This window comes from Lynx canadensis, chromosome X, assembly GCF_007474595.2.
Source record: "Lynx canadensis isolate LIC74 chromosome X, mLynCan4.pri.v2, whole genome shotgun sequence".
Lineage (NCBI taxonomy): Eukaryota > Metazoa > Chordata > Mammalia > Carnivora > Felidae > Lynx > Lynx canadensis.
In genome coordinates, this window is record NC_044321.2 from 686,353 (window position 1) to 705,147 (window position 18,795).

The 18,795-nt window shown below is 45.1% G+C and overlaps 1 protein-coding gene across 1 annotated transcript; it reads left to right on the forward strand.

Annotated features, from left to right (window-relative positions):
• The first annotated feature begins 7,745 nt into the window (after window positions 1-7,745).
• ASMT (acetylserotonin O-methyltransferase) lies at window positions 7,746-14,492 on the forward strand. Its single transcript, XM_030306326.1, has 7 exons — window positions 7,746-8,538; window positions 9,233-9,362; window positions 11,294-11,362; window positions 12,251-12,369; window positions 12,946-13,086; window positions 13,522-13,644; window positions 14,073-14,492. The coding sequence occupies exons 1-7, from the start codon at window positions 8,286-8,288 to the stop codon at window positions 14,303-14,305; spliced, it is 1,068 nt and encodes a 355-aa protein (XP_030162186.1). The 5' UTR covers window positions 7,746-8,285; the 3' UTR covers window positions 14,306-14,492.
• Window positions 14,493-18,795: the final 4,303 nt, after the last annotated feature.

An 18,795-nucleotide genomic window follows, 5' to 3' on the forward strand; every position in this document is an offset into this window, starting at 1 on the left:
ACAACCTTAGTACAGGGAGAGTTAACACAACTATTTTACAGGGAGAGTTAACACAGCAACCTTCGTAGAGGGAGACTTAACACAACAACCTTCAAACGGGAAGAGTTAACATCACTTTAGTACAGGGAGAGTTAACACAACAACATTAGTTCAGGGAGAGTTAACACAACCTTAGCACAAAGAGAATTAACACAACCTTAGCTCAGAGAGAGTTAAGACAAGCTTTGTATGTGGAGACTTAACACAGCAACCTTCGTACAGGGAGAGTTAACACAACCTTCGTACAGGGAGAGGTAAGACAACAAGCTTCATACAGGGTGATTCAACACAACCTTTGTACATGGAGAGCTAACACAACAACCTTAGTACAGCAAGAGCTAACACAGCCTTCGTACAGGGAGAGTTAAGACAATAAGGTTCATACAGGGAGAGTTAACACAACAACCTTAGTACAAGGAGAGTTAACATAACCTTAGTATAGGGAGAGTTAACACAATTTTAGTACAGGGAGTGTTAATACATCTTTCATACAGGGAGAGTTAACATAATCTTAGTACAGGGAGAGTTAACACAATCTTTGTAGGGGGAGAGTTAACACAACCTTAGTACAGAGAGTTAACACAACAACCTTTGTACAGGGAGAGTTACCACAACCTTTGTACAATTTTAGTACACAATTTTAGTACAGGGAGAATTAACACAACCTTAGTACATGGAGTGTTAACACAACCTTCGTACAGGGAGAGTTAACACAACAACCTTAGTACAAGGAGAGTTAACACAATTTTAGTACAGGGAGTGTTAATACATCCTTCGTACAGGGAGAGTTAACATAATCTTCGTGCAGGGAGAGTGAAGACAATGTTAGTACAGGGAGAGTTAACACAATCTTTGTAGGGGGAGAGTTAACACAACCTTAGTACAGAGAGTTAACACAACAACCTTTGTACAATTTGAGTACACAATTTTAGTACAGGGAGAATTAACAACTTTAATACATGGAGTGTTAACACAACCTTCGTACAGGGAGAGTTAACACAACAACCTTAGTACAAGGAGAGTTAACATAACCTTAGTATAGGGAGAGTTAACACAATTTTAGTACAGGGAGTGTTAATACATCCTTCGTACAGGGAGAGTTAACATAATCTTCGTGCAGGGAGAGTGAAGACAATGTTAGTACAGGGAGAGTTAACACAATCTTTGTAGGGGGAGAGTTAACACAACCTTAGTACAGAGAGTTAACACAACAACCTTTGTACAGGGAGAGTTACCACAACCTTTGTACAATTTCAGTACACAATTTTAGTACAGGGAGAATTAACACAACCTTAATACATGGAGTGTTAACACAACCTTCGTACAGGGAGAGTTAACACAACAACGTTAGTACAAGGAAAGTTAACATAACCTTAGTATAGGGAGAGTTAACACAATTTTGGTACAGGGAGTGTTAACACAACCTTCGTACCGGGAGAGTTCACACAACCTTAGTACAGAGAGTTCACACAACCTTAGTACAGGGAAAGTTAATACAACCTTTGTACAGGGAGAGTTACCACAACCTTTGTACAATTTGAGTACACAATTTTAGTACAGGGAGAATTAACAACTTTAATACATGGAGTGTTAGCACAACCTTAGTACAGGGAGAGTTAACACAATCTTTGTAGGGGGAGAGTTAACACAACCTTAGTACAGAGAGTTAACACAACAACCTTTGTACAGGGAGAGTTACCACAACCTTTGTACAATTTTAGTACACAATTTTAGTACAGGGAGAATTAACACAACTTTAGTACATGGAGTGTTAGCACAACCTTCGTACAGGGAGAGTTAACACAATGTTAGTACAGGGAGAGTTAACACAATGTTTGTAGGGGGAGAGTTAACACAACAACCTTTGTACAGGGAGAGTTAGCACAACCTTTGTACAATTTTAATACAGGGAGAATTAACACAACCTTAGTACATGGAGTGTTAACACAACCTTCATACAGGGAGAGTTAACACAACAACCTTAGTACAAGGAGAGTTTACATAACCTTAGTATAGGGAGAGTTAACACAATTTTGGTACAGGGAGTGTTAACACAACCTTCGTACCGGGAGAGTTCACACAACCTTAGTACAGAGAGTTCACACAACCTTAGTACAGGGAGAGTTAATACAACCTTTGTACAGGGAGAGTTACCACAACCTTTGTACAATTTGAGTACACAATTTTAGTACAGGGAGAATTAACACAACTTTAGTACATGGAGTGTTAGCACAACAACCTTCGTACAGGGGGAGTTAAGAGAACCTTTGTACAGGACTGGTTAACACAACCTTAGTAGAATACCAAGTAATGAAAGGGTGACAGCAGGTGATACAACCTCAATCAAGTAAGAGGCGGTGTAACTGTAACAGAGCACTAACCATACAAACTCGCGCAGATTTAGTGTGATTTTAACGGGATTTTGTAGATAGAGCTTGTCGATAAATGGATAGAACTTTACTCCAGGGGCCTTACCCCCAGGAGACTCTTGGCAGTGTCGGGGCGCGTTTTTGATTGTCACAGCCGGGATGGGGGCGCCCCTGGCCTGTGGCAGGTGGAGACCAGAGACGTTGCTCATCGCCCTACGGTGCACAGCACGCCCGGTCCCAGAGGGTCTTCCGCCCCCGATGGCAGCCGTGCTGAGGTCCGGGAGCCCTGGCTTCACGGATAACACTTGGTAGGACCCTCGTCACAGGGTACGCGTTGACACAGCGTGACGACAGGCCCCCGGTCCCCTCGGGCCGCGTGCATCTTTGGGGCTGTGCAGCGAGCTCAGCGCGGGAGGAAACTGTAGCCTCGACGGTCGCGCTGGACGCAGGCGGACCTACCGCTCTTCGCGTCCAGGCACGTGTGGAGCCGGCGCTCGTCATCCGTGCGCGGTGACCATGCTGTGGGTCGCGCCTGTCTCCAAGGGCCATCTGCCCACGCGGGACGCGAGTGGCCACGGTCAGCGCGGTCGCCCCGACCCTGCAGCCGTGCGAAACACTGTGCAAGAGGAAAAGCACAACGCGATGATGATTGGCCGGTTCTTGGAAGACTTTGCGCGTCACCCGCAGGCGCGAGCTGCGAAGGTCCCCAGACGGAGCCGTGGGCACCCCATAAGCGACAGGCGTCGCGGCCCTGAGGCCCCCTTGCAGGGAAGGTCGCTGCCAAGAGTCGGGGCGCAAAGGGTGAAGCTGTGGGAAGGCCACGTGGCCGTGCACGTGCTTCTGTGTGTCCCTGGCCGTCGCGTGTCCTCCTCTTTGGGGCGCGCGAGGCCTCCTTCCGACGCTGCGTCTTTGCCGGGACGGGTCCCAGGCTGTTGCTTTGCGGGGCGATGCTGTTCCGGGCCCGACGGCGGGGCAGGCGGGGGGCGCTTTATTGAGCATCTTGTGGAGCCAGACGGGGTGGGGGGGGGGGACGGCGGGAGGCGGTACCCCAGAGCCGCTCGCTCGGGCGCCCCCTTGCGGGCTGCCCAGCCGCGGGAGGGGCTCGTCGCGCCCTGCTTGCTCCGGGCCGCCCGCCCCCCAGCCCTGGCCCCCACCCGCCCTGAGGACCAGCCTGTCCGCTGGGTGGCGACACCCTGGACACCTGGTCGACCCCACAGCGCCCCCCAGCGGCACGAACAGGTGCTTCCCGAGTGCACAGTGGAAGCGGATTCGTATTTGGTTTGGTTTGGTTTCGTTCTTTGTTTTACCTTGTTTTATTCTATTTTATTTTATTTTATTTTATTTTGTTTTATTTTTTATTTTGTTTTGTTTTGTTTTTTATTTTGTTTTGTTTTGTTTTGTTTTATTTTTTGTTTTGTTTTATATTGTTTTATTTTCTTTTGTTTTATTTTATTTTTTGTTTTATTTTATTTCATTTTTTGTTTTATTTTGTTTGATATTGCTTTATTTTCTTTTGTTTTATTTTATTTTTTTGTTTTCTTTTCTTTTCTTTTTTCTTTTCTTTTTTGTTTTTATTTTGTTTTGTTTTGTTTTATTTTATTTCATTTTTTGTTTTATTTTATTTTGTTTTGTTTTATTTTATTTTACTTTATTTTTTGTTTTATTTTGTTTTATATTGTTTTATTTTCTTTTGTTTTATTTTATTTTGTTTTATTTTTTGTTTTATTTTATTTTGTTTCGTTTTGCTATGTTTTATTTTGTTTTATTTTATTTTATTATATTTCATTTCATTTCATTATATTTTATTTTATGTTATTTTGTTTCATTTTGTTTTGTTTTATTTCATTCATTTCATTTTACTTTATTTCATTTCATTGTATTTTGTTTTGTTTTATTTTATTTCATTTATCTTATTTTATTATATTTCATTTCATTATATTTTATGTTATTTTGTTTTGTTTTGTTATGTTTTATTTTATTTATTTTATTATATTTCATTTCATTATTTTTTATTTTGTTTTGTTTTGTTTTGTTTTATTTTTTATTTTATTTTGTTTTGTTTTATTTTTTGTTTTGTTTTATAATGTTTTATTTTCTTTTGTTTTATTTTATTTTTTGTTTTATTTTATTTCATTTTTTGTTTTATTTTGTTTGATATTGCTTTATTTTCTTTTGTTTTATTTTATTTTTTTGTTTTCTTTTCTTTTCTTTTTTCTTTTCTTTTTTGTTTTTATTTTGTTTTGTTTTGTTTTATTTTATTTCATTTTTTGTTTTATTTTATTTTGTTTTGTTTTATTTTATTTTACTTTATTTTTTGTTTTATTTTGTTTTATATTGTTTTATTTTCTTTTGTTTTATTTTATTTTTTGTTTTATTTTATTTTGTTTTGTTTTGCTATGTTTGATTTTATTTTATTTTGTTTTATTTTATTTCATTTTTTGTTTTATTTTATTTTGTTTTGTTTTATTTTACTTTATTTTTTGTTTTGTTTTATATTGTTTTATTTTCTTTTGTTTTATTTTATTTTTTGTTTTATTTTATTTTGTTTTGTTTTATTTTATTTTGTTTTATTTTTTGTTTTATTTTATTTTGTTTCGTTTTGCTATGTTTTATTTTGTTTTATTTTATTTTATTATATTTCATTTCATTTCATTATATTTTATTTTATGTTATTTTGTTTCATTTTGTTTTGTTTTATTTCATTCATTTCATTTTACTTTATTTCATTTCATTGTATTTTGTTTTGTTTTATTTTATTTCATTTATCTTATTTTATTATATTTCATTTCATTATATTTTATGTTATTTTGTTTTGTTATGTTTTATTTTATTTATTTTATTATATTTCATTTCATTATTTTTTATTTTGTTTTGTTTTGTTTTGTTTTATTTTTTATTTTATTTTGTTTTGTTTTATTTTTTGTTTTGTTTTATATTGTTTTATTTTCTTTTGTTTTATTTCATTTTTTGTTTTATTTTGTTTGATATTGCTTTATTTTCTTTTGTTTTATTTTATTTTTTTGTTTTGTTTTCTTTTCTTTTTTCTTTTCTTTTTTGTTTTTATTTTGTTTTGTTTTGTTTTATTTTATTTCATTTTTTGTTTTATTTTATTTTGTTTTGTTTTATTTTATTTTACTTTATTTTTTGTTTTATTTTGTTTTATATTGTTTTATTTTCTTTTGTTTTATTTTATTTTTTGTTTTATTTTATTTTGTTTTGTTTTGCTATGTTTGATTTTATTTTATTTTGTTTTATTTTATTTTATTTTATTTTATTTTTTTTTTTTCAACGTTTATTTATTTTTGGGACAGAGAGAGACAGAGCATGAACGGGGGAGGAGCAGAGAGAGAGGGAGGCACAGAATCGGAAACAGGCTCCAGGCTCCGAGCCATCAGCCCAGAGCCTGACGCGGGGCTCGAACTCCCGGACCGCGAGATCGTGACCTGGCTGAAGTCGGACGCTTAACCGACCGCGCCACCCAGGCGCCCCTATTTTGTTTTATTTTATTTCATTTTTTGTTTTATTTTATTTTGTTTTGTTTTATTTTACTTTATTTTTTGTTTTATTTTGTTTTATATTGTTTTATTTTCTTTTATTTTATTTTATTTTTTGTTTTATTTTATTTTGTTTTGTTTTATTTTATTTTGTTTTATTTTTTGTTTTATTTTATTTTGTTTCGTTTTGCTATGTTTTATTTTGTTTTATTTTATTTTATTATATTTCATTTCATTTCATTATATTTTATTTTATGTTATTTTGTTTCATTTTGTTTTGTTTTATTTCATTCATTTCATTTTACTTTATTTCATTTCATTGTATTTTGTTTTGTTTTATTTTATTTCATTTATCTTATTTTATTATATTTCATTTCATTATATTTTGTTATTTTGTTTTGTTTTGTTATGTTTTATTTTATTTATTTTATTATATTCCATTTCATTATATTTTATTTTGTTTTGTTTTATTTTATTTCATTACATTTCATTTTATTTTATTTCATTTTATTCTATTCTATTCTATTTTATTTTATTTTGTTTTGTTTTATTTCATTCCATTTTATTTTATTTTATTTTATTTTGTTTTCTTATGTTTTATTTTATTTATTTTATTACCCTTTAGTTCATTTTATTTTATTTTATTATATTTATTTATTTTATTTTATTCTAATTTATTTTTCCTGTTCCTTATTTTGTATTTAAATTTAACTTAATTTTTTCTTTTCTGTATTTCATCTTACTTTATTTTATATTTTAGTTTTATTTATTTATTTATTTATTTTTAAATTTTGTAATGTTTATTTATTTATTTATTTATTTTTAAATTTTTTTTTAACGTTTATTTATTTTTGAGACAGAGAGAGACAAAGCATGAACGGGGGAGGGTCAGAGAGAGGGAGACACAGAATCTGAAACAGGCTCCAGGCTCTGAGCTGTCAGCACAGAGCCCAATGCGGGGCTCGAACTCACAGACCATGAGATCATGACCTGAACTGAAGTTGGCGGCTTAACTGACTGAGCCACCCAGGTGCCCCTGTTTATTTATTTTTGAGACAGAGTGCGAGTCGGGGAGGGGCAGAGAGAGAGGGAGACGCAGAATCTGAAGCAGGTTCCAAGCTCTGAACTGTCAGCACAGAGCCTGATGTGGGGCTCGAACCCACGAACCTGCGAGATTGTGACCTGAGCCAAAGTTGGACGCTTAACCGACTGAGCCACGCAGGCGCCCCCCCTTTTTTTTTTTTAATTTTTTAAATCCTTTTTATTTTTGAGACAGAGGGAGACAAAGCCCGAGTGTAATTTTTTATTTTATTTATTTGTTTCATGTACTCGATTATGTTCTGTTTAAAATACTTATTTATTCAAATTTTATTTATTTTATTTGTGTTATGTACTCTAGTACCTTAGTATTTAAAATATTAATTTAACATATTCAAATATTTGTGTAAGTTCTGTTTAAACACTTTTTTGTTTTCAATTTAAAAAATTAACTGGAGGTTTCAATTTAAAATTTAATTTGACAATGTTATTGTTTTTATTTTTAAAAATTTTTTTAATTTTTAATTTTTTTGAAAATGTTACTGTTTTAAAATAGAAATACCACGGGGCGCCTGGGTGGCGCAGTCGGTTGAGCGTCCGACTTCAGCCAGGTCACGATCTCGCGGTCCGGGAGTTCGAGCCCCGCGTCGGGCTCTGGGCTGATGGCTCAGAGCCTGGAGCCTGTTTCCGATTCTGTGTCTCCCTCTCTCTCTGCCCCTCCCCCCGTTCATGCTCTGTCTCTCTCTGTCTCAAAAATAAATAAACGCTGAAAAAAAAAATAAAAAAAAAATAGAAATACCACAAAGTTCACTGTTTTAATTGTTTTGCACTTATCACCACCATCTGTCTCCAGAACTTTCCATCTTCCCAAACTGAAGCTGTGTCCCCATGAACCACTGACTCCCCGTCCCCAGCCCCTGTCTCCACCATCTAGTCTCTGTCTCTATGGATGTGTCTTGTTTAGAGACGCCATATACGTGGGGTCACACAGGATCTGTCCTTCTGTGTCTGGCTTGTGTCACTGAGCATCATGTCCCCAAGGTCCATGCACATTGTAGCAGGTGCAGAACGTCCTTCCTTTTCAAGCCTGCGTAACAGTCCACTGTGTGCGTGGACCACAGTCTGCTCACCCTTCCGTCCATCCATGGACACTTGCTTCTTCCACATCTCGGCTCCCGTGGATAACGCTCCAGTGAGCACGGATCCACAAGTGTCTTTTCCAAGGTCCACTTAGAATTCCTTGGAGTCACACGCAGAAGCAGAACGCCTGGTTTCCACAACCATTGTGTCTCAGTTTTTAAGGAACGGCCATAGCGTTCTCCATGGCAGCACCGTGTCCTCTGAAATGATATCCCTGCCTCCCCGCGCTTGTGTGAGTGTGGTCCCCAGGACGCTCGCTCACCGCTGGCCCCTTGTTTCCGAGGTTCTGTTTGCCGCCTGTGAGCTGGGTGTGTTTGACCTCCTCTCCGAGGCCCCGGAGCCCCTGGGCTCGGCGGCAGTGGCTGTGCGTCTGGGCACCAGCTCCCATGGGACACAGCTCCTGCTGGACACCTGTGTGTCCCTGAAGCTGCTTCGGGTGGAGACGAGCAGAGGAAAAGGTAAGCCGGCTTGGCATTTCAATACATACACGGCACAATTTTCCCGCAAGGAACCAGAGAATAAGTATTTCCAGCCGTGTAGGACATGTTGAAGCAGCTTTGGGCTCACGGAGGCTTTCTGTAAATGAGCGGGTGTGCCTGGATTTCAATAAAACTTTATTTACAAACACAAGCAGTGGGCCATATTTACTGCCCAGGCTATACTTTGCTGACCGTATTCTAGGGGTCTCCAAGTGCTGGTGCATGCATTGCTACCCTCACGAGTTATCCAGTGAGCAAGCGAAAAATGGGGGGAAAGCGCCCACAAGGGAGTAATTCTCAATCGAACTAAATCTATCCCGTTAAAGAGTTGCCATTCGATACGACGTTATATCCTTATTTTGGTGTTGAGTTGGCTTTTCTCTTATGAAATGTGGTGATGGTGGGTTCTGTTTTGCTTTTAATGTCCTTACTCGGCAAAATTCAAGATTTTAGCCGTGTGTTGCTCGTTCTGTCCATTTTTAGGATGGGAGATTCGTGAACCCTGGTTCCCACGACGGGAGACAAGGACACACGCTCAGGCACGGGATTGGCCATTTACAGGCGTGCAGGGAGGGGGAGGCTCGCAGCCCGGACTTGCCTCAAAGCTGCACGGTGGCCTCTGGGCATATGACCGTGACTTAGAATCCAACCTATTCTTTGTGTTTCTTTGCAGCTTTATATCAAAACACAGAGCTCTCCAGCACCTACCTGGTCAGGGCCAGTCCCAAGTACCAGGGCAACATGCTTCTGTACCTGGCCAGGACGACGTACCTGTGCTGGGGCCACCTGGCCCAGGCCGTGAGGTGGGTGAGGGGTCGGCGGCGTGGATGGGGCCCCAGGGTTCCCTGCAGGCTGGTTTCAGGGCATCTGTGCAGTTGAACTGCCAGGTTTCCCTTAGAATCAAATGCAACCCTGCTGGGTCTGGGGTCCAGAGCAGGTGTGAGAAAGCCCCTGGTCCTGACCGACGTAATTCACATAGTGCTAATGTGTCCTGATGACAAGTCCTTGACCTTCAGTGGTGCCCAGGGAAAGGGCCTTGGGCTGAGGAAGCAAAGTGGGGAAGGGGGTGTACAATAAGATACTGCTCCCACAACTATTCTTGGGGTTGGCACTGGGGGCGTCTGTGGCTGGACCAGAGTCTGAGGTGGGGCGTCCTGGGCTGTGCAGGGAGTTGAGCAGCATTCCTGGTCTTCTCCCAACCACCATGTGTTGGTACCATCATTCCAATTATGATAATTAAAAAAATGTCCCGACATTTCAAGTGCCTCTTGGGGACAGAATCACCTGCAAGTGGAAACTGCTGAAATAGACAGATGGGTGGGTAGGTGGGTAGATAATAGATACATAGAGGGGTGGATGGATAGCTAGATACATTGATATGATGGATCATGGTTCGATATAGGGATAGATAGATAGATAGATAGATAGATAGATAGATATGATGGATGGGTGGATGGATGGATGGATAGATGATAGATAGATAGATAGATAGATAAAAAGATATGATGGATGGATAGAAGGATGGATAGATAGATAGATAGATAGATAGATAGATAGATAGATAGATATGATGTATGGGTGGGTGGATGGATGGATGGATGGAAAGATGGGTGGATGGATGGATAGATGGATGGATAGATAGATAGATAGATAGATAGATATGATGGATGGATGGGTAGAAGGATGGATAGATAGATAGATGATAGATAGATAGATAGATAGATAGATAGATAGATAGATATGATGTATGGGTGGGTGGATGGATGGATGGATGGAAAGATGGATGGATGGATAGATGGATGGATAGATAGATAGATAGATACATAGATACATAGATACATAGATACATGGATACATAAATATGATGTATGGGTGGATGGATAGATAGATAGATAGATAGATAGATAGATAGATAGATAGATATGATGGGTGGGTGGATAGATAGGTAGATATGATGGATGGATGGATGGATGGATGTTTGAGTAGATAAGTCTGTGGGTGGGTAGACGGGTAGATGGATGGATGTTTGAGTTGCTACATGTTTGAGTGGATGGATGGATGGATGGATGGATGTTTGAGACTGGCTGGAGAGCTGGGTGGGTTGGTGAATACATGGAGAGATGGATGGATGGATAGATAGATAGATATGATGGATGGATGGATAGATAGATAGAGAGAGAGATAGACATGATGGATGGATGGGTAGATGGATGGATGGATGGATAGATGATAGATAGATAGATACATACATACATACATACATACATACATACATGTGATGGATGGATGCATGGATAGGGAGGTAGATCAATAGTAGATAGATATTGATAGATATTAATAGACAGATATTGATGAATAGGTATAGATACGTGACAGATACTGATAGGCATTGGTAATAGCATAGCATGGGCCCTTCTGTCCCCAGATGGCGGCCGACAAGTCCTCTGGCCTCAGCATCGCCCAATCGCACATCACTTCCTGCTCCCTTTACGCGGTCGTTAGATTCTGTGCTTCCTCGCTCACACGGCAAAGCCAGGCTACATGTGTGGCCTGTGGCCCTGGACATGCGTGTGTTCTGCACCAGAAGGGGGTCCGTGCCCACGTTTGGTCACTGAGTTCTGTCCCCTGTGTGTTCTGTCTGTGACGGGAGGTGGGAAGTTCGACCCCTTGTGAGTGCCTGCTGGTTTCCCCGACTGTGTCAGGCCCTGGGTGACCGCGTCCTGCCTGTTTGCAGGGACGGCAAGAACCAGTACCAGGAGGCATTTGGGGTTCCCTCCAATGAACTCTTCACGGCCATCTACAGGTAATGCCCCACGTGGCCGCTTACAGTATGACGTTTACGTCACACATCCTCGCGGGGCTGAATCCATGTTCCAACAGAGCCAAACAGAAGCAAGTTCATACTTAAAACAAAACAAAACAAAACAAAGCAAAAAAAAGCAGCCGACTTTGCTGCTGTGATGTCTATGCTGGTGAGTTCCCTGAGCAGGTGGGAATCTGTCTGTCCCTTCACAGGGCTCGATGCCCAGCATCAGTGATGTGCAAAAACGAGGCACACTTTTTACTTGGGGCAGACTTACGCAGGTAGTGGGTTCGCTCCAGTCTGAACACGGGTGTGGTGTGGACGTGGGGTCTGGTGTTGAAATTCTGAGCTGCTGATGCCCCAGTGGCTGTTTCCAGGGTTCCCGGGTGGCTAATGGCCGGGAAAGAAGGACGGACAGGGGCTGGGAAGTCCTCTGGGCTGTGCCTCCGCTCCCCTCCTGTCCTTCCAAGACCCCTGCTTCTATGGCCACCCTTGTCCCCATGTCCCCGGGCTCCCGCTGTTTGGGGCCACTGCCCGAGGGTGCGTGCACCCGATGACCTCTCACATGGGGTGTGGGACACCTTCCTGAGCTCCCTGAATTCAAACCAGCAGAACCCCGATTCTGGTGGCAATGGGCCCCCATAGTGGCCTCCAGAGACCAAGGACCATGACATTCAGCCCCACAGCAGGTGACCTCAGGTGGGTTTGCTGGGCGGCAGAGCAGGGGCTCCCGACAGCACGCGCTGTCCGGGACGCGCACACATCGATGCCCGCACGCGCGCCTTCCCGACCTGCCTGTGGCACACGGCTGGTTGCTCGGAGCCCTGCCTTGTCCGCGATGGGCCCACGGGCTGTGGCGTGGCCTTGACGAGCCGCTTTTGCGTGCAGGTCGGAGGGCGAGCGTGTGCAGTTCATGCGCGGTCTGCAGGAGGTCTGGAGCGTCAGCGGGAGAGCGGTGCTGGAGGCCTTCGACCTGTCTCCGTTCCGGCTCATCTGCGACGTCGGCGGTGAGCGGGGGCGCCACGCGCGGGACTGGGGCCCTGCGAGCCCGCGAGGCAATACGGTGGGAGTCCCACTGAGGGTCGGGGCGGAAGCGTCCCGTTCCCGTGCACCTGTGGGGACGTCAGCTCCTCCCCGAGCACAACCTGCCCTCTGTGGCTCTGACCCGGGGCCTGCGGGCGGGACCCACGATCTGTGCTCCCAGGGACGCCGATCCCGCCCGTGCACGGGCCACGCAGGTGCAGACGCGGCCTGGCTCAGCGGGTGCCTGCAGGTGCACGCGGAACACGGTCCGGGGCCTGGCCGGGGGGCTGTCCTGTCCGCACAGGGTGCGGACGTGGGGCTCAGGTGAGGTCCAGGCGTTGGCAGCCAGGGTCTGCCGACCCCCTGTGCCTTTTGAGCAAACGCTCTTGCCCTCACCGCGGCGCGCTGCGTTCGCGTCCGAGCCCGCGTCACTGAGCACCAGCCCCCGGGAGACGCAGGTTCTGGGGGCAGGTTGGAGGCTCGCTGGTTTGGGCCGAGCTGCCTGGGGTGTGGTCCCGGATGCATCGAGGGGCCCGTCGTGTGTCCCCGGTCACCTGCAGGCTGTTCCGGGGCTCTGGCCAAGGAGTGCACGGCCCTGTACCCTGGGTGTCGGGTCACCGTCTTCGACACCCCCGATGTCGTGCGCGCGGCCAAGGAGCACTTCTCATTCCTGGAGGACGACCGCATCCGCTTCTGGGAAGGTGGGTTCGCCTGTGCTGTGCGTGTGCACGGGGACCCGGGGACGCGCCCCCAGGCCGCTCGGACCTGGGAATCTTAGACTTGGGGTGCGATCCGGCCGTGCGATCGACCCTCTACGGCCCAGGGCATCCGCGATGGGAGCCTCCGACCGGTTGGCTGGGGCGTCCTGAAATCCGTGCTTAGGGACCTGTGTGCTCGTGACCTTCGCAAAGAGGATGGAAATGGAAACCGTGTCCCGCGTCCGAAGGACGGAGGGACAGAGAGGGGCCCCAAACACCGTGCCGACTTTTCTGCACCAGGGCTGGGTTTTGGGGTCGCAGCTGGGAACCCCTGGGGACCGTGTGCCACGGCCCAGGTGACCTTGCCATGCTGGGTGCCGTTTGCGTCCGGCGGGGCTGAGTCGTGCGCTGACTCCAGGCCACCTGCCCGTGCCGCAGGAGATTTCTTCGAAGACCCCCTTCCGGAGGCAGAGCTCTACGTCCTGGCGAGGGTCCTGCACGACTGGAGCGACGCGCGATGTGCCCATTTGCTGGCAAGGATCCGTCAGGCCTGCAAACCAGGTAGCTCGTGGGGCCACGTGTCCGCACAGAGTGGGGACCCTGTTCAGGGGCCGTGTTGCCACGGTCTCGTTTGGGTCAAGCCATTCATTGAACCCCGCGGCGTGCATACCCGTCCTGGAACGCATCACACTTCAACCCGCGGGAAGTCGAAGGCTCTCGTGGCGCACAGCTCTCTCCTGGTTGGACCCCCATGTGGCTGGGCGGGGGTCACTTTGTGCACACACTTTTCTCCTGCCTGGTGGAGACCTGGCTGGTGCCCCGGGGGGTCGGGGGGCGTCGGGTGAGGGCCCCGATGAGGGCATAAGGCACCCAGGGCGGCAGGGGACTCAGAGGGGCTGGGGGCTTGGACAGGAGCCGGGGAGGAGGGGGGAGGTCCTCAGGCCGGCCTGTCCCTGTCCCTTGCTCACGGCCGCCTGTCCCCGTGACAGGGGGCGCTGTCCTGGTGATTGAAAGCCTCCTGGACGCGGACGGCCGGGGCCCTCTGACCACACAGCTCTACTCGCTGAACATGCTCGTGCAGACAGAGGGCCGGGAGAGGACCCCTGCCCAGTACCTTGCGCTCCTGGGTCCTGCCGGCTTCCGGGACGTGCGGTACAGGAGGACCGGGGGCCTGTACGATGCCATCCTAGGCAGGACGGGGCTCCCTGCCGGCTGCAGCTAGCAGCCCGACCCGAGCACCCCCGAAAAGGGCGACCTCCGTGGGCTTCCTCGTTTGGGGGGCTTGACAAGGGACTGGGGGTCTCTGCTCACGGTTGTCGGATGTGCATCACTCGGTGGATTTTGCCTTGTTGTGCTTTGTTCTATTCTGCCCTATCCTATCCTATCCTGTATTCTGTTCTGTGCTATTCTATTCTGTTCTTTTCTATTCTGTTTTATTCTCTATTCTGTTATATACAATTCTATTCTGTTTTATCCTATCCTATCCTATCCTATCCTATCCTATCCTATCCTGTATTCTGTTCTGTGCTATTCTTTTCTATTCTTCTATTCTATTCTATTCTATTCTATTCTATTCTATTCTATTCTCTATTCTGTTATATACAATTCTATTCTGTTCTATTCTATCCTATCCTATTCTATATTCTGTTCTATTCTATTCTGTTCTGTTCTATTCTGTTTTATTCTCTATTCTGTTATATCCCATTCTATTCTGTTTTATCCTATCCTATCCTATCCTATCCTATCCTATCCTGTATTCTGTTCTATTCTATTTTATTTTAGTCTAGTCTAGTCTAGTCTACTCTATTCTAGTCTCTATTCTGTTATATACAATTCTATTCTGTTCTATTCTATCCTATCCTATTCTATATTCTGTTCCATTCTATTCTGTTCTGTTCTATTCTATTCTGTTTTATTCTCTATTCTGTTATATCCAATTCTATTCTGTTTTATCCTATCCTATCCTATCCTATCCTATCCTATCCTATCCTATCCTATCCTGTATTCTGTTCTATTCTATTCTATTCTATTCTCTGTTCTGTTATATACAATTCTATTCTGTTCTATTCGATCCTATCCTATTCTATATTCTGTTCTATTCTATTCTGTTCTGTTCTATTCTATTCTGTTTTATTCTGTATTTTGTTATATCCAGTTCTATTCTGTTTTATCCTATCCTATCCATCCTATCCTATCCTATCCTATCCTATCCTATCCTATGCTATCCTGTATTCTGTTCTGTTCTATTCTGTTCTGTTCTATTCTAGTCTCTATCCTGTTATATACAATTCTATTCTCTTCTATTCTATCCTATCCTATTCTATATTCTGTTCTTTTCTATTCTGTTTTATTCTCTATTCTGTTATATCCCATTCTATTCTGTTTTATCCTATCCTATCCTATCCTATCCTATCCTATCCTGTATTCTGTTCTATTCTGTTTTATTCTATTCTATTCCATTCTATTCTAGTCTAGTCTAGTCTACTCTATTCTAGTCTCTATTCTTTTATACAATTCTATTTTGTTCTATTCTATCTTATCCTAGTCTACATTCTGTTCTATTCTGTTCTGTTCTATTCTATTCTGTTTTATTCTCTATTCTGTTATATCCAATTCTATTCTGTTTTATCCTATCCTATCCTATCCTATCCTATCCTGTATCCTGTTCTGTTCTATTCTATTCTGTTCTGTTCTATTCTAGTCTCTATTCTGTTATATACAATTCTATTCTCTTCTATTCTATCCTATCCTGTTCTATATTCTGTTCTATTCTGTTCTATTCTATTCTATTCTATTCTGTTTTATTCTGTATTCTGTTATATCCAATTCTATTCTGTTTTATCCTATCCTATCCTATCCTATCCTATCCTATCCTATCCTATCCTGTATTCTGTTCTGTTCTATTCTATTCTGTTCTATTCTACTCTCTATCCTGTTGTATACAATTCTATTCTGTTCTATTCTATTCGATCCTATCATATCCTGTATTCTGTTCTATTCTGTTCTGTTCTATTCTCTATTCTGTTATACCTCATTCTATTGTGTGCTCTATTCTATTCTATTTTATTCTCTCTTCTGTTATATCCAATTCTATTCTTCTATTCTTTTCTACTCTATTCTATTCTATTGTATTCTATTCTATTCTATTTCATTTCCAGGTTTCTGACACTATAATTGACAAAATTATACACGTTTAAGCTGTACAACGTGGTAATTTGATGTACACACACATTGTGCAGTGACAGCTGGAACTGAGCTAATTCACACACCCCCCCCCCCGCCCCGGCCTCGCCCCAGGTTACTTTTTGTTGGTGTCGTTGGCAACATTTCAGATCTGATGTCTTAGCCACTTTCAAGTATACGACACAGTGCAGTTCACCATAATCGCCATGCTGAACATGAAGCCCCAGGACTCAGTCCACTCACGCCTGGAAGTTTGTGGCCCGTTGACCACCGTTTCCCCCACCCCACCCCCACACCTGCACACCACAGCTCTGTCCTCTGCATCGATGACCTTGGTCGTTGCTGGGTTTTCTTTTGGATTCCACCGAGAAGTGAGGCCATATGGTGTTTGCCTTCCTCTGTCGGACTTACTTCCCTCAGCGTCCTCATGGCAATTTATGTTAACTTTTCTCTCGGTGTGGCAAGCTAGAGCACGAAATTCGCCGTTTTAAGCCTTCTGTGGTGCACGGCGAGCTGGCATTGAGGACATTCGCCTGGTCGTGCAGGCAGACCCACTGTTTGTGTCCAGAACTTTCTCATCGTCAGGTTGAAGCTCTGTCCCCGTGAAACACCAGCTCTCCGTCCACGTTCCCAGTCCCTGGTCCCTCCACCCCCCACCCCCCACCTTACGTTCTGAAGTATATACTTTAATAATGGGCATGTATCTCTGTGTGTGTTTCCCCAAAATCGTAACCTCTTCAGGACCCGATGCAGGGTTTTCTGCCCTGAATCTACGCGTTGAGTGGCCCAGACAAAGTAATTCCCGGCCCACAAACTGGCAAGTGCTCTGGGACTTAGGGAATTAAGCCTGGGGACCCGTGACTTCAAGGTGGCCCATTAAAGTGCACCATGCTGGGGGGGGGGGTCCAGCCGGTCTGGTTGAAGCCGACATTGTTCCTGGGGGACGCCATGCCTGGGGACGTGAGCTGTGGGGGGACAGCCTGGCGCTGGGGCCCCCGATCCCAGCATCCGTGGCCACTCAGCACTCGGGCAGGACAGCTGCCTTGATGGACCCCACCCTGCACACCGAAGACAGAGGCTGCACAACCCGTGATGCCCGGAGTATCTTAAAGCTCCCAAAGCGGTGGTTCTCGACGGGGGTGATTGTGTCCTCCCGGGGGGACACAAGGCAATGGCATCTTGGGCTGTCACTCTGAGGACGGGGTCGACGGTGGGTGGAGACCACAGACACGGCTCCGTGCCCTGGACACCCCAGCTCACAGGGCCCCAGCCCCACACGTCCACAGCCCTGAGGCCGCGAGATGCTCGGTTAAGAGGGGGCCACATGGGAACTTCACCGGTGCTCGTGGCTACGGCGACAAGGTTGGCTTTTAGGGTCAGGCAGACCCAGCAGGACGTTGGGGGTGGGCTTGGCCGGAGGGACCCTCCAGGGCGCCAGGAAGCACTGGCCCTGGCTTTTTCCTGTTTCATGTCAGGACAGCCTGCGCGGGAGGGAGGGGGCGCGTGTGGGGGGGGACATCCTCCTGTTGCCACGGCGACGCGCGGACCTCTCGGGACCCACCTGCCCGTCCGGCAGCAGGTGGCGCTGCGGGGCAGCTGATGGGCCCGGTTCGCGCATCCTGCAAAGATACCAAATAAGGCGGCGGTGACCCCTTTACTCCCTTACACTTTTCTCCCAGGTCCTCCTCAGGGGACCTGAGCCCCAGAGGCTGCCGACCGGCTCAGTCCCCGCGGGGACGCGCGCGGCTCAGGGGTCGCATCTCCTTTTCTGCGTCCTGTGCGTGCTGTGTGTCTGAGCCCAGCTTCCCTGCCTCGTGCCCAGCCCACTTGACCGGAGGCTGGGATGCGCCCCTCGGACCCCATCTGGGTTTCAAAGAGCCACCGGGGCAACGACGGCAGAACGAGACTTTCTCACTGTGTTTCTTTTTTTTTTTTTTTTAATGTTTTTAAGTGTTTATTTATTTTTGACCCATAAAGAGACAGAGCGTGAGCAGGGGAGGGGCAGAGAGAGAGGGAGACACAGAATCCGAAGCAGGCTCCAGGCTCTGAGCCATCAGCACAGAGCCTGATGCAGGGGTTGAACTCACCGACTGTGAGATCCTGACCTGAGCCGAAGTCGGACGCTCAACCGACTGAGCCACCCGGGTTCCCCTCACTATGTTTCTTTTTGCACATACGTGTTCCCGAGCAGCGTCCCTGATGCTGGGATGTGGGAGCTGGAGACACAGAACCCCTTCATGCTGTGCTTGCAAACTGAGAGCTTCCCCGGTTTGTGCGAGACAATTGGACGCTCAGAGACACTTCAGAAGGAAATAAAAAAATGATGCAGGGCGCCTGGGGGGCTCAGTCGGTTGAGCATCTGACTTCGGCTCAGGTCATGCTGTCACAGTTTGTGATTTTGAGCCCCACCTTGGGCTCTGCGCCGACACCTCGGAGTCTGGAGCCTGCTTCGGATTCTGTGTCTCCCTCTCTCTCTGACCCTCCCCTGCTCAGGCTCTGTCTCTCTCTCAGAAATAAATAAACCAGAGC